This window comes from Oratosquilla oratoria, chromosome 34, assembly GCF_046742065.1.
Source record: "Oratosquilla oratoria isolate Oo_2021 chromosome 34, ASM4674206v1, whole genome shotgun sequence".
NCBI classification, from domain to species: Eukaryota; Metazoa; Arthropoda; class Malacostraca; order Stomatopoda; family Squillidae; genus Oratosquilla; species Oratosquilla oratoria.
Genome location: NC_134810.1, coordinates 28,643,303 through 28,668,201, shown reverse-complemented (window position 1 = coordinate 28,668,201; position 24,899 = coordinate 28,643,303). Strand labels below are relative to the sequence as shown.

General features: G+C 38.2%; 1 protein-coding gene and 1 long non-coding RNA gene across 8 annotated transcripts in view; one reads left to right on the top strand and one right to left on the bottom strand.

Moving 5' to 3' along the window:
* The window catches only part of LOC143018152 (uncharacterized), a 322,520-nt gene that overhangs the window by 188,279 nt on the left and 109,342 nt on the right, over positions 1–24,899 (top strand). For 5 of the 7 annotated variants that reach the window (XM_076173292.1, XM_076173293.1, XM_076173290.1 and 2 more), the window contains one exon: positions 17,315–17,410. The exons of the other annotated variants lie outside the window; for them this stretch is intronic. In XM_076173292.1, the coding sequence (XP_076029407.1) occupies positions 17,315–17,410 (96 nt within the window). The remainder of the gene's footprint in view (positions 1–17,314; positions 17,411–24,899) is intronic. 7 annotated transcript variants of the gene reach the window in all.
* LOC143018154 (uncharacterized) overlaps positions 1–24,899 on the bottom strand; it is a 221,675-nt gene that overhangs the window by 151,320 nt on the left and 45,456 nt on the right. The gene's annotated exons all lie outside the window — the stretch shown is intronic.

The following is a 24,899-nucleotide window of genomic DNA, read 5'->3' as shown; positions in this document are numbered from 1 at the left end:
GAGAATTTTTCTCTAATTACAACTCTCATTTTCCTCTCAATCAGGAAGTCTTTCATCCATTCCAATAATTTTCCTCTGATGCCACCTTAGCACCTCCTGGTGCTAAGGTGGCATCAGAGGTGCTAAGGGCATCAGGAGGTGCTAAGATAAGAGGGAGGGTGGAGGTGTGTGTAGTGTATTCAGGGATGGAATGGGTGGAAATGATTTTATGCCTTTTCCTTTTTGGCTACCTCCCTTGTAAGGGGGAAAAAGCCTTGGTATATGTATGTATGTATGATGCCACCTTTTGACTCTATCTTCTTTATAAGTTTCCTATGTGGTACCTTATCGAATGCCTTTTGCAGGTCCAGAAAAGCACAGTCCGCCCACCAATCTGTTTCTTGTAATATGTCTATTAATCTTGAGTAGAAGCAGATCAAATTTGTTGTACATGATCTCCCTTGTCTGAATCCAAATTGATTTGGATTCAGTATAGATTTTTCTTCCAGGTACTTAACCCATCTGTTTTTGACAACTCTTTCACAAATTTTTGCTATTGTGCTTGTCAGTGAGACTGGTCTGTAGTTAGATGGATCTTCCATTACCTCGCTTATAAATTGGTACGATGTTTGCCTTCTTCTAGTCCAATGGCACTTTTCCTTCTTTAAGTGAGAATTTAATTATATATTTTGTCAGTTAATTCTTCCATACATTCTTTCAGTACCCAGTTTGCAATTCCTTCTGGGCCATGTGATTTTCTGACATCAAGGGTTTTAATTTGGTCACCGATTTCTTTTTGTGCATTGTACACCATGCATCCTTTTGAGTGTGAGATGTGATGCATCATTGAATCGTTGTGCAACTGGCAACCCTGTGTTTGCGTGCAAACATATGACTTGTATTGAAGAGATTAAGTGAAGTGGCATTGCTGTGGATATACTATACTGTCTTACTGCATTGCCTCTGGCCCAGGACAGTGAGTGGGATATAGGGATGACCCATCTGATGAGCTAAGTTGAAAGGGATGAAAGTGGTGGGTGGGAGTGGGCACGTGCCTTTTGACTTGGCTACCTCCCATATCAGAGGAAAAAACCCTAGGTATGTTGATATATTTCAGAATTACAATAACAGAGACATCATTTAAAAGAGAATTTGAAGAATTAAAGGATTATAATGATAAAAGAAGATTAAGTTGGAAGGCAGTATGAAGCAAACCAAAGAAAAAGTTAGGGAAAATAAAGAGAATATCAGAAATCAAGCAAATACAGAAAGGGTGGTCAAAGTTACTGGGAGGGAAATAAGTCCAGTTAAAGAATATTATGGAATTTAAAAAAAAAGGGAAGATGCTGAGGTGATAAGAGTGTGTAAGAGAACATTGATGAGAGAAATAGTAGACAAAAGAAAATATATTTCATTAGTAGGATGGAGTGAACATGAGGGGGCGACCAAAGATGAAATGAATGGATGGGGATAAAAGGAACATTGGGAAAAACAGGAATGTTTGTTGAGGAAGAGAGAAGACAGAAGATGGGTGAATGGAGAATGGTTGTGTAAAGATGATGCTGTGATGCATGGAAGGGAGTGGGTGGGGGATGTGGGTTGAGGGTGTATGAATGATATTTTGAAGTAGCACAAAGGGATTTCTTCCCTTTTTTTTCTGCATGAGGGGACAGAGAGGGAGTGTTGCCAATTAAATGAAGCAGCCTTGCTGAGAATGTGCTGTTTCTTGCTACACTGCTTCTCACCCAGGGCAGTGGGCGAGATGCAGGGATGACCCATCATCCAGGAGGAGCCAAAATAAGAGGAAGGGAGGGGGTGAATGGGAGTGGAGTATGTAGGTATGGAATGGGTGGGAGTGGATTTTATGCCTTTGTTTTTTGGCTACCTTCCTGGTAAGGGGGAAATGGCCTTTGGTATATGTAGGATGGAAAATAGATAATTTATCAGCAAAAGGAAAAAAATGTATATAAAAGATAAATTGAAAGCAAAAGGATACAAACAGTACAGTACTGCCCCCAAGAGGGAGCAATGCACAAAGAAATGGAATTATTGAGGTTAGGCAGATGTGTACGAGGAGGTGCAAGACCAATGAAAATAAAATTAAAATCACAAAATATAGTAAATAGATATGACATGGAAACTAGCAAGTATGAATGAGTTCAAGAACGGACAATTAAAGATTTAATGGAGAGAAAAAAAAAATAGAAGAAATTAAGAGGGGAATTGAGAAGTGAACAGGAGATGTCATAGATCTATTGGAGAGTGAGAGAAGATATATATATATATATATATATATATATCATATATATATAGATATATATATATATATATATATATATATATCATATATATATATATATATCATATATATATATATATATATATGATATATGTATATATATATAATATGTACTAGAGATGTATCGGATATCTGCATCCGCATCCGCGGAACATCCGCATTTTAATTCACATCTGCATCCGTAGTTGTGATAAACTGAACATCCGCCTCCGCATCTGCATTTGTGGTGAAATATGCATCCGCTCTCTACAGAGGATGTGTGGATGCGGATGTGTTTTGTGTATTGCACAACCTATAGATTATAGAGTAATATATAGATACGCAGTTATAGACTAGCAGAGTAGTAGAGTACTGCCTGGTGCTTACAGACTTAGAGTTCAGACAGAGCTTAGAAATGTGGAGTAAATTTATTGATGTGTGTCTAATGAATTAATTATTTAGTAAAACTAAAGCAAATAATATCACGGATTCATTTCCTTTCAAACTTACACAACGTAATGTGTCTAGAATTTAGGGGAAGGTCAGGAGAAGGGGCGAATTTTACTTAGTGACTATGAAGTACAAATACATAGTAAATAAACTGCAAACTGTGAATGGTGGAATGTTAGATACTTAGTAATGACAGATGAGTGAGTCACTGTGTGTGTGTATTTACCTAGTTGTATTTTACGGGAAGGGGAGCTATGCTCGTGGTGTCCCGTCTTCACATCTCATTTTATCTAAACTATTTTTAAATTCATGTATTGTTGTTGCACATACCACTTTCTCATCTAACTTGTTCCAACTGTCTATTACTCTGTGAGGAAAGCTGTTCTTTTTCACTTCTCTTCTATAGCTGTCTTTTTTTTAATTTCTTTCCATGTCCTCTTGTATTTCTATCATCCCATTTTATCAGATTCTCTCTATCAGTAATTTCTATGCCTTTCATGATTCTGTAAATAGCTATCAAATCTCCTCTCTCTCTTCTTTGCTCTAGTGTCTGTAGTTCAAGTTTTGTTAGTCTCTCTTCATATGATAGTTTTGAGAGTGTTGGTGCCAATTTTGTAATTGCTCTTTGTATTCTTTCAATTTTTTTTATACATTTTTTTGTACTTGGTGACCATATCGTTGCTGCATATTCCAATCTTGGTCTTATCAGGGTGATTAGAATTTTCTTCACCATTTCTTCATCCAGGTATGTAAATGCCACTTTGATTGTTCTTATTAAATTATAAGTTTCTCCAAAAATCTTGTTTATATGTTTCTCAGGTGACATATTATTCATAACAATGACTCCCAGGTCCTTCTCATTTTCTACTTTTTTTATTCCTTCTCCCAATTTATATGATCCTGTTATTCTGTTTTTGCTTTTTCCAAATTCCATTATACTACACTTTTTTGTATTGAACTCCATCTCCCACTTCCTACTCCATTCCCATACTTTATTTAGATCACTCTGTAGTGATTCACAATCTTCTTCCGTGTTCACTTTTTTCAGTAGTTTTGCATCATCTGCAAAGAAGCTCATATAGCTTTCAATTCCTTCATCCATATCATTAATATATATAGCAAACATTATTGGGGCCAGAACTGTTCCTTGCGGAACACCGCTTATTACTTCATCCCATTTTGAGTGTCTCTTATCACTACTCTCATTTTTCTTTCTTGCAAAAAGTCTTCCATCCAATTAAGCAGTTTGCCCTGTATTCCTCCTTCAGTTTCTAATTTCTTAAGCAACTTCTTATGTGGTACTTTGTCAAAAGCTTTTTTTAGGTCTAGAAATGCACAATCAGCCCATCCATCTCTTTCTTGTATTATATCTATTAGCCTTGAATAGAAACATATTAAATTGGTGACGCATGATCGTCCTTGTCTGAATCCAAATTGCCTTGGATTTGGCTTTTTTTTTTTTTTCTAAATATTTTACCCATCTACTTTTGACAATTCTTTCACAAATTTTTGTTATTGTACTTGTTAGAGAGACTGGTCTATAGTTGGTAGGGTCTTCTTTATTTCCTCCTTTATATATAGGTACTATATTTGCTTTTTTCCAATCTTCTGGGACTTTTCCTTCTTTCAAGGAACTGTTTATTATGCTATGTATTTTGTCTGCCAGTTCATTCCTGCATTCTTTCAGTATCCAGTTTGCTATTTCATCTGGTCCATGCAATTTTCTGACATCAAGATTACTCAAGTGTTTCAATATTTCATTCTTTGTTACTTCTATTTCTTTCATAGGGGGGACTTCTCTTTCCATTCGATCTCTTCAGGTTGTATGTTATCCCTTGTAAACACTGATTTAAAATGTTTGTTCATAATTTCCGCCATTTCAATTTCCTCAGTGTATTCAACTCCTCCTTGTTTTAATTTCTCCAAGTCTTGTTTGTTTTTCAGTTTGTTGTTTACAAATCTGTAAAATAGTTTTGGTTGATCTTTACACTTTTCTGTGACATCTTTTTCATATTTTCTCTTTTCCTCTCTGCATGTTTGTACATATTCATTTCTATAACAAGTATATATTTTCCATTTTTCAGGCCTTCTGTCTTTTTTTCATCTGGTCCAAGCTTTGTCTCTTTTGTCTTTTAACTCCCTACAACTTTTGTTGTACCAGCATTTTACATATTCTTTTTTCTTGTTTTTGTCTTGGGACATACTTTTCCACTCCTTTTTTGTAAATTTTGTCAAAATATTCCATTTCTCTTCCACTGTTGTTTCTTCTTTGTATATTCCTTCCCAGTTTTCTTTTTGAAAGAATTCTCTTATTTTATCAAAGTTTGTTTTTTCATACATTCTTCCTTTTCTATATTCATTTCTTTTCATGTATTTTTCCTCATTTAGTTCCAGTTCAATCAATATGTGGTCACTTTTACTTATTGGTGTTTTATATTCAATCTTTTCCACTATTCTAGGTTCAGATGTAATTATTAGGTCTAGTCTCGATGGTTCTTCATTTCTATACCTAGTGTTCTCCTGTATCCACTGTGTCATTGTATGGTCAGTAATCATCTCAAGTAGAGCGTTTCCCCATGAGCCGTCTCCACCCTTTACTGTCATCTCCTCCCAGCAGATTTCTTTGCAATTAAAAGTCGCCCATTATAACTATTCTTCCTCCATCTTCCATTATCTTATTTAATGTTATCTTTGTGTCCCCTAACATACTTTTATGTTCACTCTCTTCCCACAAGGCTGTTTTCGGAGGCACATAATTTATCACAAACTTTCTGCTCTTCTTATCTCTGTCTTCCACTTTGATCATAATCATCTCTACTGTATTCTTTCCATATGTGACACACCTCACGTTCATATCCTTCTTAGTCAGGAACATAACTCCACCCCCTTGCTTTGTCTCTCTGTTTCTAATCCAATAATTATATGCATCATGTCCTGCACTGTTAGGTGATAGTGGACCTTTTAATTTTGTTTCTACAATTCCCATTATGTCCGGTTCTTTTTCCTTCAAATAATCATTCAGCTCATTCAATCCTGTTATTAATCCATCTATATTTGTGTAAGACACTCTTAGTTTTCTGCCACTTCCATTGTGTTCTCTGTTTCCCTTTTATTTTTCTCTAGTATGTCAAATTTCCTTAGTTTCATATTCACTACTCTCCAATAGAATCTCTCTTTTTCTGACTGTTCTGGTCTCGTTTTTTTTCCTTAGCTTCAAGTCTTTTCTTTTTTTCTTCCTCTCTTTCCTCTTTATTTATTTCCCTTTTTATCCAAACCTTTTTATATTGTTCACTTGTTGCTAGTTTCCCTGTTTTTGATAAGATATTCTCTGCCGTCGTTTGTGACCTGAATTTAATCTTAATTGGTCTGGTCTTATCTGTACTATACTTTCCGAGCCTGAATTTCTTTTTGATTTGTTTCATTATTTCTTGGTCATCTTCCTGGACTAATTGTAGTAAACTGATTACTTTTTCATTTTCCTCTTTGATTCTTGTGGTTTTATCTGGGTTATGTTTCTCTTCCATTCCTAATATAATTATACATTTCTTTTTATCTGCTAAGTCTCTTACAATATTCTCCTTCTGTCTCATCACTTTGGTAACTGAGTCTTCAGTTTGGTCTTTCATTTGCTGTTTAATTATATCAGTAAATGCAACTTTACTATTTTTCTGTATCTTCCTCCACCCCTGTGCCTCTTTTGCTATTGTTTCTTTATTGTCTTTATTGTTCCTTTTTAATTCTTCATTCTCCTCTTTTACTTCTCTTAACTGTCTTTTTAGTTCTTCTATTTCATCAGTTAAGTTTTTGTTCGCCTTCTCCAGTTCTTCCAATTTTTCAACCCTCTGCAATTTTTGACATTTTACCGAACCTAATCTCCCAATGTTCAGTCATTTGTTCAAGTTTTTCCTCCAGTTTTGCCAGTCGGGGGAGGTTGGTATCCGCCGCCCCTTCATTAAATCCTTGGAAATTATTATCCTCACCTTCCATTGAACTGCTCTTATCTATGTTTCTAATCTTTACATTTTTGTTAGTCCCATCATTGAAATCATCGGTTCGGCGTTTGTTTACAAGCCGTCTGGCCTCTTGGACCAAGTCCTCCCCTTCCTCATTTCCTTTCATTTCCCACAGTAATCCCTCCCCTTCTCCTTTTTCCTCACTTTCCCACTACACCACGCGCAATTTCCCCCCCACCCTGTAAATACAATAGGTACTTCCTTTGCTTTGGGATCCACGAAAATTTAACTTTTTCTTCAGAACGTCCTCTACGCTGTTCGTTCGATGAAGTGTGTGTGTATGTGTTTGTGTGTGTGTGTGAGGAGGGTGAAGAGGGAGATAGAGAGAAGGCTTATCACCCTTGCTTGTCACCTTCACCCCGATGCCTTACTGCTGGAGAGAGAGAGAGAGAGAGATTGTAATGTGTGTGTCGTGTGGCTGAGTAATGTCGTACATTGCAGTCGTAGACCTTATTCCCAGTTCACATGGTAGAATTCAGTGCTTCCTCCTTAAATACATTTAATGCGAATGTTTCCATAATTATACAAATAATAATATTAAAAAAATATGAACCAGCAGCGCTGAGCTCTTCTTATCACACGAGTTTTCCTGTTGTCACTTGTTTCCCCTGATATAGTGAGTTGCTGATGAAAAGATTTTCACAGAGGAAGGGTAATATTAGCTTTTGTATTATTATTATTATTGTCAATACTGTTATAGAGGGCTTTTCGATGTATTTTTTACTAGAATTTAATGCAATAAAGCATTAGAATAAAGTAATTTTCTTTTCACACTTGCTAAGCATCTCAAAAATTTATAATACTGATCCATAAGTTGTAAACTGGTATTCTGAGCATAAGTCCTACACAGTGCACTGGCAGCTAGGTCATCAGTTTGCTAAGAGTTTGCCTTTGAAGGAAGAAGTACCGCTCCTTCCTTGCTTGCTCCTCACTGATAATACAGTTTGCCAGTGATGGTTTAAAAGTATATTATAATCAAATTTACAAAGCCTTATTGTTCTGCGCTGACTGCTACAGTAGCTGAAAAATAGCATCACATAGCAGTGAAGTGTGGAAATATTTTATGAGCAAGTCAAGTGACCTAGTAGTGTCTGTTGTGCAAGAAAGATTATTCACGAAAGGGAAGTGGAACTACATTTTTGAAAAACCACTTGAAATCAGTGAATAAAGAACAGTTTGAAGATTTAATGGCAAAAGAGACAAGTTGGAAGAAAAAATAAATATAGAAAAAACACCTTTGCAAAAAGCAAAGACAGATGCTAAGCAAAGGAATGTTGCTGAGTATTTTCAGAGTGCAAAATTATGGGGTGCTTCTAACCCTAAGGCAAAGAAACTGGATAAATGCATTGCAGAAATGTTAGTCATGGATGATTTGCCTTTCAGTCATATTGAGGACATAGGATTCATGAGACTGATGACTGAAGCTGCTTCACTATACAGTCTAAAGCAGCGAAATTTCTACTCATCAGTGATATGTAGTGATATGTATGAGTTTGTTTTCAAGAAAATAAAAGAAAATAATTGATGAAGCAAGACAACAAACATCCCTTCACAACTGATGTGTGGTCAGATACCTCAGCAGGTCTCTCATTGCTGAGTTTAACTGCACATACCATAAATAAGGAATTTGAAAGAACAGACTTTGTGCTAGGTGCTGAACCACTGGAAGAATGACATACAGGAGAGTATATTTCCAAAATGTTTGATGATATGCTGATGAAGTGGGACATATCTTGTACAAATATGCACTGTGTTCTGCGTGATGCTGGAGCAAATATGAAAAAAGCTCTGTTTCTCTCAGGTGTAAATATAAGTAATTTGGATTGTACTGTACAGCTGGTTGCTAAAACTGGGTTATCATCACGTTGTGATATAGAAAACATGAGAAAAAATAACTCGTAGTATTGCTACGCACTTTCATCACTCAACTAGATGAACTTAAAAAGATTCAGGACAGGCTGCAAGTCCCTAAACTCTCTCTTATTCATGATACACCCACAAGATGGAATAGCACCTTACATATGCTAAGAAGAACACTAGAAATAAAGGAATCTTTGTGTATGTATGCTGCTACCAACTCCAAAATCAAGCAGCTCAGCAATACTGAGTGGTTGATTATGCATAGATGTTTACAAGCCTGACAACCTTATGAAGATATCACAAAAAAAAAAAAAAAAAAAAATTAGTGACTCTACATCAACAGCAGCTCCCTTCCTGCTTCTGTATTTACGTCTCCTTATGATTTGAATACTTTCAAAGAGAAAAGTATCAACTATTAAGACACCATTCGAACTAATTTGGCAGTATTTGGGTTCTCCCACCTTGTTTTTATTTGTTACTTCTCCTGTCTGCATGGTCTGACACTGAAACGGGCTTTTTTTATTCTTTATTAATTTTGGGGGGGGGTCCTCTTGGTGAGAACGTTTTGACATAAAAACATCCGCATCCGCGAGGATGTCATATTTTGATATCTGCATTTGCATCCGCATTTTAGTAGAGACTGATACCCGCATTCGCATTTGCATCCGCATATACATCCGCATCCGCGGATGTCTGAAATTCGACATCCGATACATCTCTAATATGTACCAAGGAGAAAGGGAGGACAACAGAAATAGCCAATACAAATATAGACTGACTGATATATATATATATTATATATATCAGCAAAGTGAGAAATAAAGGATTGAAAGGTTAAAAAAAAAAAAAGTATACAGGGTAAGGCAAAAGTTGCCATAGGAAAAAACATAAATTTTACTATTTTAACCCATTATTTATTTCAAACACTGCATTCAAAATAATTATAACCATATAGAGCCTGTTAAATAAATGCAGTTCTTAAAAGTTGTTTCTTATTAAAAATAATAGAAATTTCCCTATGTATGGCAATTTTGGTTCACCCTGTATATCTAAGTCTAAATAAAAATATTCTAAAAAACGCTGTGGAAGTCGGGGACAGGTGGTATACGGTGACACTTTGTCCTAAAAATATTCTTGAAAAAGCGCTTGGGTAAGTCGGGGTCAGGTGGTATTCTTCTTCGCGTTCTTCTTCTTCACATTCTTCTTCCTCGCGTTCTTATTTGCATTCTACTTCGCGTTCTTCGTGCTGGTGATCCCGTGTTGGGGTTCCGCCCCGAGGCCGAAGGAGAAAATGAGGGATTAGAGCGCGGAAAGCTGCGGCCGTAGGCCGCTGTTTGCGCAGCCAAGGTCCCGGCGAAGCCCGCGGCTTGTATATATATATATATATATATTTTTATGTGCTGTGCTGAAATCAACCTCAATGGAAATGTAGGTGAGGGTTTTGAGGGACAAGAAAAATGGGAGATGGTGTGATGGCAATGAAAAGAAACATCAATGTTTCAGTGTGAAGAAGGAATAGCCAAGATTAATGAATGGAAGAATTACGAATGAGGGGGATGGAAAAAGACATTGTGATAGCATACATCTCCCTGAACAAGAGCATGAAATGAAGTAGAGTACATACATACATACATATACCAAGGCTTTTTCCCCCTTACAAGGGTGGTAGCCAAAAAGAAAAAGGCATAAAATCATTCCCACCCATTCCATCCCTGAATACACTCCACACCCCTCCACCCTCCCTCTTATCTTAGCACCTCCTGAATGACGGGTCATCCCTGCACCTTGTCCATTGCCCTGGGTCAGAAGCAGTGTCGCAAGACACAGCACATCCACAGCAAGGCCGCTTCATTAAATCGGCGACCCCCCCTCTCCGTCCCCCCATTGCATAAAATGAGAGGACAAGGAGAAATCCCTTCGGGCTGCATCAAATTTTGCTCACACATACTACCTCACCCCCCATCCACCCGCCCATTCCACCTCATGCAATCACAACATCATCCATATACAACCATTCTCCATTCACCCCTGTCTTCTGTCTTCTCCCGTCCTTCCTCAACAGACATTCCCCTCTTCCCCAAAGCCCCCTTCACCCCATCCATCCACCTCATCCTAGGACGTCCCCTCATGTTCACTCCCTCCACATCTGCCTTCCACACCTCTTTTACTAGTCTTTCTTCACTAATTCTTTCCATGTGTCCAAACCATCCTAATATTCTTTCATCAACCCTATCTCCCAGCTCCTTTTCCACCCCTGTTCTCCTCCTCACCTCCTCATTTCTCACTCTATCTAGCCTAGTAACCCCCATCATACTTCTCAGACACCTCATCTCAAACACATACAAACTCCTTCTCTCTTCCTCTCTTATGTTCCATATTTCTGCCCCATACAGTGCTCTTGGCACAATCACTCCTTCATACAGTCTCCTCTTAGCATCCATTCCCAAATGTCTATTCCTCATTACACTCTTTAATCCACCAAGGCATTTACTCGCTTCTCTCAATCTACATTCTACCTCCACTTTCACTCCACCTTTCCCTGCCACATTTGCACCCAAGTATCTAAAACTATCCACTTCCTCCAGTCGCTCTCCCCTAATGCTCACTTCCAGTCTACTGCCACTTTCACCCCTTGTACATCTCATCACCTTACTTTTACCCACATTTTATCTTTAGCTTTCTTCTATCACATACTCTCCCAAACTCTGTCACCAACTTTCTCAATCCCTCCTCCGATCCTGCCACAAGCGCAGTGTCGTCTGCAAACAACAGCTGGTTCACCTCCCACTTTTCTCCATTTTCTTTAACCATCTCCAATCCCTTTCCCACTACCCTTGCATTTACCTCTCGCACCACCCCCATCCATGTATAAGTTGAACAGCTAGGGGGACATAACGCATCCTTGACAAAGTCTCACCTTTACCTGGAACCACTCACTCTCTCCATTTCCAATCCTGACACAAGCTCTACTACTCTCATAAAAACTCTTGACAGCTCCCAGAAGCTTTCCTCCTATCCCGTAAATCTGCATAACCTCCCACAGTGCCTTCCTGTCTACCCTATCATAAGCCTTTTCCAGATCCATAAAAGCCCAAAAAACATCCTTCCCCTTTCCTATAGCTTTCTCACATATCTGTCTTACCACAAAGATCTGATCTACACAACCTCTACCCATCCTAAATCCACACTGTTCCTCTCCTAATCCTCTCGATCAAGATCCTCCCATAAGCCTTCCCAACTACACACAACAAGCTAATCCCTCTGAAACTACTACATTCACACTTGTCCCCTTTTCCCTTGTAAAGAGGAACTATACAGGCACTCCTCCAGTCCTCCGGCACTCTACCCTCTCTCCAACAAACATTAAATAACCTCACCAACCAGTCCACCATCACTGTACCTTTCTTTTTCATTCATTCCGCATGGCATCCATCCAGACCAGGTGCCTTACCTGCTTTCATCATCTTAACAACTGCCTTCACCTCATCCTTCCTTATTTCTCCTCCATTCTCCTCACTCATCACTCTCATTTTCTTCGCACTTCCCACTTCAGCAATCTTTCCTTCCTTATCCTCCTTCACATTTAGCAACTCCCTAAAATATTCTGCCCATCTTCCCCTTACTGCCTTCTTTTCCATTATCATCTCTCCATCTGCACCTTTTACCTTTTCTTCTCTACTTGATTTGCCTCCTCTTCCTCTCTTAATTTCTTTCCAAAACATCTTTTTATTACTTTCAAAATTTTCTGTCAAACTCTTACCCCATTTCACATCTGCTCTCCTCATTGCAACCTTTACCTTTTGCTTTACTTCTCTTTTCTTTTCTTTGTACCTCTCATATGACTCCCTCGTCCTATTTTGTAACCAATCTGTGAAAGCTCGCTTCTTCTCTTCTACAACCTTCTTTGTTTCCTCATCCCACCATTCACTACCCTTTCTTCTATTTCCCCCTGTCCTTCTTGTTCCACACACCATCCTTGCACACTTTATGACTCCCTCCTTGAACCATCCCCATTCCTCCTCCACACCCAGCTCTACTCTACCCTTTACTCCCTCCCACTCCTCCTTCAGCTTCTTTCCATACTCCTTCTCCTTTTCCTTCTCATTCAAAGAGAAACATGTAAGTATGATTACAAGTTATTTGGAAATTCGTTAACAAAAGTGGATAGTGAAAAGGATCTTGGGGTAATTATCAGTAATGATCTCAAATTATCTAAGCAGTGTATTTCAGCCTCTGAGAAAGCAAATATGTTTCTAGGACTGGTTGCATGATTTTTTTTACTTCAAAAGTCCATCTCTCATTAACAAGTTATATAAATTGTTAGTTCATCCACATTTGGAATATGCTGTTTCCATATGGTCACCGAATCTCATTAAAGGCATTGACAGGTTGGAAAAAGTACAATGGCAAGCCACAAAACTGATTCCAAATATAAGAAAATAAATCATACGAAAATTGACTAAAACATATGAATCTGTTTTCCCTAAAAAAGTGTAGACTCGGAAGTGACTTGATACAGGTCTTTAAGATTCTAAAAGGAATTAACATCAAAAGTGACAAAATTTTGACACTGACCAACAAGAAATATTGGTCTCAAACTGTTAGGAAATTGATTTAATTTGGAAATTGGTAGAAACAGCTTTGCAAACCGTGTAGTTAATGAATGGAATAAACTTCCTGCAGAAGCAGTGCAATGTAATTCAGTTTGAAGCTTTGAGATTCACATGCTCCTCCTTTGTAATCCTTTGAGTAACTGCAAAGGGTCATTGGAAAGAATGAGAATACAACTTTAATGTGCAACATTGGTTGTGGAGAGGTAATATGGGAGACATATAGAAGTAAAGAATCCTGGGTGAAAAAATGATACATGGAAGAATTAGAGTGGAGGGGATTCAGTGAAACTAAAGAAATGAAAGAAAATTGACAACACAGTAGTGGAAAAGTACATGCCAAAGATGAGTGCGAGAAAAGTAAAAAAGAAAGAAGAAAAATTGAAGTGTTGAAGGTAAACAAATTAAATGAAAAGAAAAAAGAGGAATGATACCAGAAACTGAGAAAATATCTAAGTTAGGGGAAAAATAAAGGGGAAACAAGTAGAGGAAGATTGAATATGTTTCAAGGAGGAAGTGTTAATATCCACAAAGACGTTACTGTATGAGGGATGAGGAACGTGGGGCAGAACAGAAGGAGAAGCAGAGTCTAATGAAAAGGTGAAGGTGGTGGTGGAAGAAAGGAAATAAGCATATGAAAATAGGTTGCAAAGCAGAACAAGGGAAACGTACAAAAAGTGCTGAAGGAAGAGAATAGAAGCAAAAACTAGGTGAGGGAGACAAAAGAGAAGAGCAAATGTAAAGGGGGTAGATTTTTGACAGAATTTTGAGAATGAATAAGACCATATTAAGACATTTTGGAAGGAAGTTAAAAGAGTAAGGGTTGGGGGGGAAGGAGAATCGGGTGGAGAGGGAAAGATGAAGGGTGCAGACAGACATATGCTTATGGAAATGAAGATATTAGATTGTTAGTGATAATTGTGAACATTGAGCAGCTGTGTAAGAATTTGGGGAAAGACTGAATCAACTGAACAAAGAACTATTCATATTTGTTTTTATCAAACTATAGGGTTAGAAGAGAGAAGGTATTCTGGATGTAGGAAAAGACTGAGCACTGGATGTTGTTGAATGAATCAGTATCATAGGGGATGAGACTGAAGAGGTCCATGATGTAAAATTATTTCAAGTTTTGTTGTTGTTGTTGTTGTCGTCGTTCCCTAGACTGTCTGTCCGAGCAGTCCCATCTCCCCAAGGAATGCTACAGCCGAAACTGGGTTTTCCCACAAATCCTTTATAGAGTGTATGTTGTGTTGTTTGCGTGCATGATTGTGTATAATGCAGTCTTCCATTATGTGTTGTATGGTATGGGGTGAAGTGTTACATCCTGGGCAGCTGTTCACAATGCCGTCATCCAGCCTCTTCTGGTAGCTTAGAAGTGCTGGGTGGTGGCCGCACCGCAGTCTGGCCAAGTGGACTCTGTCCTTTTGTGGGAGAGAGGATTCAGAAGGGTGGATATCAGGGGGTCTGGCATGCAGCAATGTGTTGTCTTTCAGTGTGTTAATGGAGCGGTGAGTGATATGATTATGAATATGTTTCCGGAGGCTGGTATTTGGTGGTTGTGGAGGAAGAGAAGAGAGTATTTGTGCGTAGTAAAGGTGTGTGGGTGTTGTTTTAATGTTTTTTGATGTGTGTGGGTGTTCTACTATGTAGTGTAGCGGGAGTGATGTGTTTGTGGTGGCTGCGGCAAGTGTTTGTGTGCCTCTCATGTTGAGGTGGTCCTTGACTTTGAGGACTTTTGTTTCATGGTGTAAATGGTCTGTAGGTGTTGTATTTGTGCAGCCTGTAATTGTTTTTACGGCTTTGTTTTGTATGATTTGAAGGGTGTTGTGGTGTGTCTCACTGAGATTAGGAGCCCATGCAGGACTCGCATAATTCAACACTGAGCGTATGCATTGTTTGTATATTGTTATATTAGTTTCTTTGTTTTGTCCAAATGTTGTTTCAGTGATTGACTTAAGTGCGTTAAGTCTAAGTGTGCATTTGTTTTTTATGTTTGTGATGTGTTGTTTGAAAGACATGGATGTATCGTATGTTAACCAAGAATTTTCGGTGTGTTTGTGTGTGGTATTAGTGTTGTTGATGTAGAGATGAGGTATGTATTTGTGTTCTATTGTCCAGTTTGTGAGAAGTGTTGCTGTAGATTTGGTTGGAGCTATTTTGAGTCTGTGATGAACCATGTGTTGAGTGTATCAAGGTATGGCTGGATTATTTCTGCAGCTTTGTCTGTGTTACGATGTGTGCATGTGATTGTTATGTCGTCTGCGTAGGAAGAGATTTGTATTTCTGAGTTGTCTGGTGTGGGTAAGTCATGCATGTATAGATTAAATAGTGTGGGGGATAGAACTGAGCCCTGTGGTACTCCATTCTTAATGTTTCTGATGTGCGATGATTGGCCATTATATGACACGTAAGCATTCCTACCTGCCAGATAATTGGCCAGCCATCTTTTGGTGTTATTGTGCATGTCTGTGTTATATATTTTATTTGTTAGGTTGTGGCAGGGGATAGCATCAAAAGCTTTACTAATGTCTAATGTTATGAGAAGTGTTCTGTGGTGGGGCCTATCTGAATTGATGCCATCTAAAATTCTTTGTGTGAGGTTTATCAGAAGAGTGTTTGTGGAGTGTAGTGGCCTAAAACCATGTTGTGAGTCAGCAAGGGGAATATGTGGTGTGACAAGTTTAAGTATTAGGCGTTCAATGACTTTAGAGGGGGTGCAGAGAAGTGTGATTGGACGGTGCGATGTTGGGATTGTTGGGTCTTTGTTCGGTTTTGGAATGGTGATTATTTTACCATGCTTCCAGATGTCAGGTATAGTGTTGTGTGAATAGCTGTAGTTTGCAATGTTTGTGGTCCAATATGTTTTAGGTGGATGTTGCTTATGTTATCAGGGCCACAGGCAGATGAGTGCTTGAGATTATGTATTATGAGTTTTGTCTGACTGTCTATGAAGGGTGTATAGTCTGAGTCTGTGGGGAAGTCTTTCTTACGTCGAATGGTGTGTCGGTCGTCAGGGTGAGAAGTGAGATGGCTTGTCTGTGCAAAATGACATATGAGTGCGTTTGCTTGTTGTCTGTTTAACCCCTTCCATACGGTGCCGCACACGTAGGCGTCATGGGGAGCGAGTGTATTCGCGAGGCTGCCATATCGGCGTTTTGATTATATTTATTGTAGTCGCCCCTCCATAATGACATTCTTTCTAATTCTTTTGTAATCGCATTTTCTATGGTTATCAAAATTCACGGGTGAAGAGAGAACGATCGATATAAGCGGTGACTATATTTTATGATGCGAGTATTATTACGACACGTCGTACGGCTGGCATTGGCTGCTGCCACCGAGATCTAAGTCCATGACGCCTACGTGTGCGGCACCGTATGGAAGGGGTTAAGGGTAGATTATCTGTTGTTGTGATTATTGCTGTGTGAGAGCGTGTAGTGTTACTGTTGGATAGTGTAATGCTGTTGAGTGTTTTGTACAATTTGCTGGTGTTTGTTTTGTGATCAAGTGCATTGATAAAGTTTTGCCAATTTTGTGTTTTTTGTTCGTGTATTTTATTAGCAATCACAGTGTTTAGTGTTTGTATTTGGTCTGCTACATTTTGAGGGATAGGTGTGGGGGTATCGTGTTTAAGTGTGTCACGTCTGATGAGGCCTTGGATTTCTGGTGTGAAGTTGGGGTTGTGTGATTTTCTGTTGCCTCTAGGGATGTATCTCTTGTCTGCATTTTGTATGATTGTATTAAAAGTGTGCACAGCATTGTTTATGTTTGTGATTGGTGTACTGTTAAGTGTTTCAAAATGTTGTTCTGTCTCTTTAGTAAAAGCTTCCTAGTTAGTTCTCTTGTAATTGGTGTAAGTGTGTCTGTGGCCAACTGGGGTGCATCTTGTTTTGGTGGTGATGATTGGAAGGTGGTCAGAACCAAGGGTTCCGACCACTCTCCATGATGTTGTTGGGGTTAGGCAGGGGGAGCAGAAGGTGATATCAGGAGAGGAGGGAGTGTAGAGGGCTTGGTGTGGGATATGTGTATGATTATGTGTGTTGTTCATGATAGTCAATGTGTCAAACTGAGTCTGTATATCAAGCCCTCAAGTTTTGTATATGTGGTTGTTTTTAATTTCATAGGTGGTAAGTTCAAGTCCATATGGTCCTGTGGAAGGTGTGTGGGCACATATTCAACCCCCTCCACCTCCAGAGTTTTCTCCACAACAAAGTCCTCCAGTAAGTAGGAAGAAAATATATATCACTAGAAACTAGAAATATTTTGGGGAATTTATTAACATGTAATTACAAATGTTTTTCTATTTCTATTTGTGACATACTCATCTGGCAAAGAAATTGTAGTGTTTATTTTGAACAGTTGTTAAGTGTGGGCCTTAGATTTGAGTTTATGAAAATTTAGCTTAAGTTTTAAAGGTTGTAACTACAACATAGGTAATTGAATTAATCACACCACAGCAGGTTTATGAAAGCCAGGTTGTAGTGCTTGTGATATTGGTGTGTGGGAGTACTTATGTTTGGACAGGCTGGGTTGAGTGGAAATGTAAACTAAAGTGAAACTGGATCATGAAGTCAGTCAAAGAAATAATCAAGTTGAAGTGGAAAATAAGTAGAAATTGTTTCTGTGTGGAGTAAATATGGGTTAAGATTGATGGATGTAGTTTAAATTACATATCTATATACCAAAGGCCCTTTTCATCTTGTAAAGGAGTTGGCCTAGTCAAAGTAAACACACTCACTCACTATCCCACTTCATATATATTTAGACCTATTAAACACCCTTTCCTTCTTGGCATCTCTGATAAAAAGTAATTCATGTCCCTCGCCCAGATTTCTCTGTGAAGAAATTTTTGACTGTTGTATTGGTGTGGGACTATATCATTAGTTAAAAGTAGTTGGAATAGAGCATTTACCAGGGTGAAAAGGTAAAAGATATATAATCAAAGTTTACAAAGAGGGATCTTGGGTCAAGTCCCATAGGGTTCATGTCCTGATGAAGTTGTATGTGTATTTACCTAAATGATCTTACGTGAAGGGGAGCTGTGCTTGTGGTGGCCCGCCTTTGTATCTCACAGCGTCTAGTTTACTCCTAAATTCTTTTATAGTTTTTGCACACTTGTTTCGAGGGGAGAGAATACTCTGGACTTACTCTTAACTAATTATGAGCACCTAACAAGTAACATAAAAATGGGAGATAGTCTAGGCTCTAGCGGTTATCAAGAAATAAGATTTAATATTATTTAGGAAGAAATAAAAAGTATGAATAACGTTCAAGTAGCAGACTTCAGGAGAGCCAATTTTGACAAGATGAGAGGCTATTTGAGACATTTAATCACTTACAGGAGCAACCCAGGGGGCTGTGATTGGGTCAGATGTACGGTCAGTCTGGATGTTATTACCATGGTCAAGGGTCAGGTCATGGAGGGTACATGTACCTTGGGTTAGGTCACTTGTGGTCATGGGATCAACAGAAAGGTCAGCAATTTGTACAAAGTGTAATTAACCTGACAGATTTAATTCTAATTGCACAAAATAAATTTATTCCCCTCAAGTCAATACGGAAGAATAGTAATACTCCCAAATGGATGAAGAACAGGCTGAATTATGAGATCTGAAAGAAAAGAGGACTTTACTTAAGAATAAAAAAATGGGGAAACACACCTTAGATCCAAATATGGTGATATGGGAAAACTGGTTAAAAGAAATATACGCACAGGAAAACATAACTGAAATTAAAGTTGCCAGACAAGCAAGATTCAACCCAAAGGGAGGGCCTCTTTCATATCTACAGATAAAAAAATAAGGAAAGGATAGGCCCAATTCAAAATGAAAAAAATGTCATGAGAGAATCAGAGGAAAAAATGAGTGAGGCATTTAACAAATATTTTCTCTTAGTGTTTACTGAGGAGAGGTTAGATAAGGTACCTGACTGCAATCCAAATTTCAGTGGAGATGAAGAAATTAGACTATCTGATGTCAGCATTAGTAAAGTAGAAGTAATCAAGCAGATTGAAAGACTTAACCTCTTCACTCCGGGGCATATCGCACGTCTGGCAGCATTAGCTGCCCGACGTACGTCATAATAATCGCATTATAAAAAATAAAGTCCGTGCTCAATCGTTCGTTCTCTTTCACCCATAAATTTTGCTCCTCATGACGCCTACGTAGGCGTCACCGTATGGAAGTGGTTAAAGCTACAACATCTCTGGATCCAAATGAAATTTTTCTGAGATGGCTTAAAGAATGTAAATTTGAAATCTGCAACTAGTTAACAGAAATATTTAATAAGTCAGTAGACACCGGTTTTGTGCCTATTTTGTTCGTGTTTTCAAAAAGGGAGATAAGTTATCTATATGTAACTACAGGCCAGTTTGACATCAGTTATAGGTAGAATGCTTAATAGACTCAAAGAATACATCAAGAAACATAATTTGACTCATGACACACAGCATGGTTTCTCCAAGGGTAAGTAATGTGTGACTTATCTTCTGTCCTTTTGCACTAAAGTATATAAGGCATCAGATAACAATGATAGTTATGATGTTATTTACCTTTACTTTAGCAAAACATTCGACAAGGTGCCCCACCAGAGACTACTAAATAAAATCAAAGCCCATGGCATAGGAGGAAAAAGTGTTAGAATGGATTAGAGCTTGGATCAGTGACAGAAAACAATCAGGTCACCGTAAATGGTGTAAAACCCAGGTGGGGGTTTCCAGGGCTCTGTTTTGGGTCCCTTATTATTCATTATGTATTTAAACGACTTGGACAATGGGATTAGTTGTGGTAATAGTAAGTTTGCAGACAACATTAATATAGGATGCCAAATCAGGTCAGGAGATGACGCTGAGGTTCTGCAGGACGATCTTAACATTGTTCACATGGTTGGTGAAATGGCAAATGAACTTCAATATTTCAAAGTGCAGTGAATTATCAAACTCTATCTAGTGTTAGACCCATCCTTGACCATGTGGTACAGTTTTGGTCTCCATCTTATAGAATGGACATCAATTCACTAAAATCAGTACAGAGGAGAATGACCAAAATGATACATGGACTTAGAAATTTACCTTACAAAGAGAGGCTTAGTCACCTTAACTTACACTTAACGGAAAGATACAGTGTAGGGTGATCTAATAGAGGTGTTTAAGTGGATCAAAGGCTTTAACAAGGTGATGTAAACAAGGTCATCATATTAACACAACATGGCAGGACTCGCAATAACAGATTTAAACTGGACAAATTTAGATTTAAGAAGGAAATGGGCAAGAATTGGTTTAATAGGGTGGTCAGTGAATGGAACAGACTTAGTAATCACGTAGTAGGCACCGAAAGTATCAGTTGTTTTAAGAAATGGTTAGACAACTTTATGGATGGGGATGACAGGTGGTAATGGACATGGAACTGCTTAGTGTAGGCCTCATGGTCTCTTGCAGTCCCCTTCATTCTTATATTCTTATGTCCAGTTTGTTCCAGAGATCCACTGCTCTCCGTTTTTTTTTTTTTTTCTCTCTCTCTCCAGGTCTCATCAATAGCTGTCCTTTCTGAGTTTCTTCTTATGTCCTCTTGTATTTCTCTTGTCCCAATTTAGTAAGTCCTCTCTATCAAGGACTTCCATGCCTTTCATGATTCTGTAGATGGTCAGCAGGTCACCTCTTTCTCGTCTTTGTTCCAGAGTCAGTAAATTCAGTTTTAACAATCCTCATATGACAAGTTTAAAAGTGTTGGGGCCATCTTTGTGGTTACTCTCTGGATTCTTTCAATCTTTATATTCTCTATGGTACTGGATGACCATAGGGCTGCAGCATACTCCAGTCTAGGCCTTATCAGTGTTGTGTGTGTGTGTGTTTTTTTTTTTTTTTTTTTCTTCTTCTTCTTCCTCCTCCTCCTCCTCCTCTTAGTAAGTTGTATGATTCTCCGATAATTTTATCTGTTTATCAGGGGACATGTCATGACCACTCCCAGGTCTTTTTCAGATTCCACTTTAATTCATTCCAATTTTCTTTTTATTTATTTATTACCCCCCCCCCAATTCCATTATGCTACATTTCTTGATATTGAAGTCTACTTTCCACTTTTGACTCCATTTTCAAACCCTATGCAGGTCTGCAGTGATTCACAATCCATTTCAGTATTCACATTCCTCAGTAATTTAACATCATCTGCAAAGAAGCTCGTGTAATATTCCAAATCTTCATTCATGTTATTCACTTAAATAGCAAATATTATTGGACCCAATACTGATCCCTGTGGAACTCCACTAATCACCTCTTCCAAAGCTGCACTCTTTTCTCTGAGCACTACTCTCATTTTCCTTCCATGCAAAAAATTCTCCAGTTTAGTAGTTTACCTTTTATTCCTCCTATGTTTTCTATTTTTAATGTGGCACTTTGTCAAAGGCTTTTTGTAAATCTAGGAAAGGACAATCAGCCCATCCATCCCTTTCTTGTATTATATCTATTAATTTTGAGTAGAAACAGATTAAATTTGTAGCGCATGATCTTCCCTCTCTGAATCCAAATTGTCTTGAATTTATCATATTGTTTTCTTCCAGGTGTTTTATCCATCTGTTCTTAATAACTTTTTCACAAATTTTGGCTACAATGTTTGTAAGGGAAACCAGTCTGTAATTTGTTGGGTCTTCTTTGTTTCCTTCTTTATATATTGTAACCATATTGGCATTCAGTCATTTGGTGTATTTCCTTCTTTGAATGAGCAACTTATTATGTTGTATACTTTATCTATTAATTCTTCTTTACATTCTTTTAGTATCCAATTTGCTGTTCTGTCAGGGCCATGTAATTTCCTGACATCAAGATTCGTTAATTGATCCAATGTTTCTTTTTGTGTTATTTTTATTTCCCTCATGGTGGGGGGAGGGGGGATTGCACTTTGTTCCTTTCATCCCAATGCTGTACTTTTCATTAGTGAAAACTAACTTGAAGTGATTGTTCATGACTTCAGCAATTTCTAAATCTATGTACTCTATATTTCAGTGATTTAGTTTCACCATTTTCTGTTTATCTTTAAGTTTACCGTTCATATATCTATAGAATAGCTTAGGTCGATCTTTACATTTTTCTTTTATGTCTTTTTTCTGCACATTTTTACATATTCATTTCTTGGATGTAGATTTGCCACTTACTGGGTTTTTATCTTTTTTCCATCTTTTCCAAGCTATATCTTTTATATCTTTCGCCTCACTGCATCTTCTGTTGAACCAACACTTACTATATGCCTTTTCCTGTTTCTGTCTTGATACGTATTTATCCACTCCTTCATTATAAATTTCCATTGAAATCATCCATTTCTCTTCCACTTGTGCCTCTTCATTGAATAATTTTTTCCCAATATGCATTTTGAAAGAATTTCTTAGGTTTCCCTTTTTCTCTCTCTCTCCCTTCCTCCCTCCCTCCCCTCCAGATTTTAGAAATTGGGACTCCACTGTCCTATTTGCTGGACCATAAGTAGGTGCTTATTAGTTGACTTCCTGGAAACCACATACCTAAACCAGATAGGCCCCATCACAGAATACGTATAACAGACATGCACAATAACACTTAAAAGATGGCTGACCAATTATCTGGCAGGCAGAAATGCTTATGTGTCATATAATGGCCAATCATCACACAGAAATATTAAGAATGGAGTACCACAGGGCTCTGTTCTATCCCCAACACACTTTAATCTATACATGCATGATATACCCACACCAAACACCTCAGAAATACAAATATCTTCCTACGCAGATGACATAACAATCACATGTACATATTGTAAAACAAGGGCGCCGAAATAATACAGCCATACCTTGATACACTCAACACATGGTTTATTACAGACTCAAAATAGTCCTAGCCAGATCTACAGCAACACTTCTCACCAACTGGACAAAAGAACACAAATACATTCCTCATCTCTATATCAACAACACTAATACCACACACACATACACCCTGAAAATTCTTGGTGTAACATACAATACATCCATGTCATTTAAACAACACATCACAATCATAACAACTAAATGCACACCTAGACTCAATGCACTTAAATCAATCACTAGAACAACATTTGGACAAAATAAAAAAACTAATCCTACAATATACAAACAATGCATATGCTCAGTGATGAATTATGCAAGCCCAGCATGGGCACCAAATCTCAGTGAGACACACCACAACACCCTTTAGACCATACAAAACAAAGCATTAAAAACAATTACAGGCTGCACATATACACCTACAGACCACCTACACTATGAAACAAATCTCCTCAAAGTCAAAGATCACCTTGACATGAGAGGCACACAAACACTTGCTGCAGCCTCGACAAACACAGCACACCAAGGAAGAAAAGAAAGAAAGAAAAAATTATATCACACACAAATACTCTCTTCTCTTCCTCCAAAACCACCAAATACCAGCCTCCAGAAACATGTTCATAATCACATCACTCACTGCTCCATTAACACACTAAAGGACAACACATTGCTGCATGCCAGACCCCCTGATATCCATCCTTCTGAATCCTCTCTCCCACGAAAGGACTGAGTCCACCTGGCCAGACTGCAATGTGGCCACCACCCAGCCCTTCTAAGCTATCAGAAGAGACTGGATGATAGCATTGTGGACAAATGCCCAGGATGTAACACTTCACCCCCATACTATTCAACACATGAAAGACTGCATTATGCACAATCATGCACATATTGTATGAATTTCTTCACAGATGATGCAAAAATACTAAAGAAAGTAAGAACAGAGGAGGATTGTGAAAGAAACTAGAAAGAATGCAAAGAGCAATGATAAAGATGGCACCAACACTTTGCAAGTTGACATACGAACAAAGATTGGACAAACTAAACTTATCAACTCTAGAACAAAGAAGAGAAAGAGTTGATTTGATAACCGTCTACAGAATTATGAAAGGGATATAAATCCTTGATAGGGATGACCTACTTAAATGGGACAGAAGAAATACAAGAGGACATGAGAAGAAACTTAACCCCTTCAATACGGGCCAAAATCTCGCGGGCAGCATTAGCTGCCAGATGTGCAATGTTGCGTCATAATACTCGCATTATAGAAAATAACAAATCTTCAGCATGTATTTGTCTTCAAGTTGTAAATGTTAAGAAAGATTTCCCTTTCCTCTTCCTTCCACTCTGCTTTTTCATAAAAGTTTGTCAAGCAAAAAAAAATTCACATTCTCAAAATAAGGTTTCTTTGCCAGTATGATGAATTTTTAAGCTCTCATCACCTACCAACTGAAATTCAAGTGTTACATGGTCACATTTTCATATAGGACAATGAACCATTGATGTCTGGTTCATTGGTAAGTAGCCAGTCAAACCATGTGGAAGTGTTACCCACAGGAATCTGCCTTAACACTTACTTTCCATTCCCCTCGATTGAATTTCTTGCAGTTAGTCTTTCACAAGGACTATGGTGTTTGTTAATTTTTTACAGAAGAGAAACAATATTTCCTAGTATTTAACTTTATTTCATTTTCTGTTAGTGTGCTGGTGGCGTAATTGGAAACATGCTAGGCTCACATGTTCTTAGTTATTGGTTTGAATCCTGCACTTCTCTGCAGTTCCGTCCAGTGACTGTTACCTGCCTGAACAATCCAAGCACATAGGGCAGAGGTGATGTCTTTGGCCATAGCTACATACCTCCTGGCATAGGCTCCTCACCCTCTTCATCTT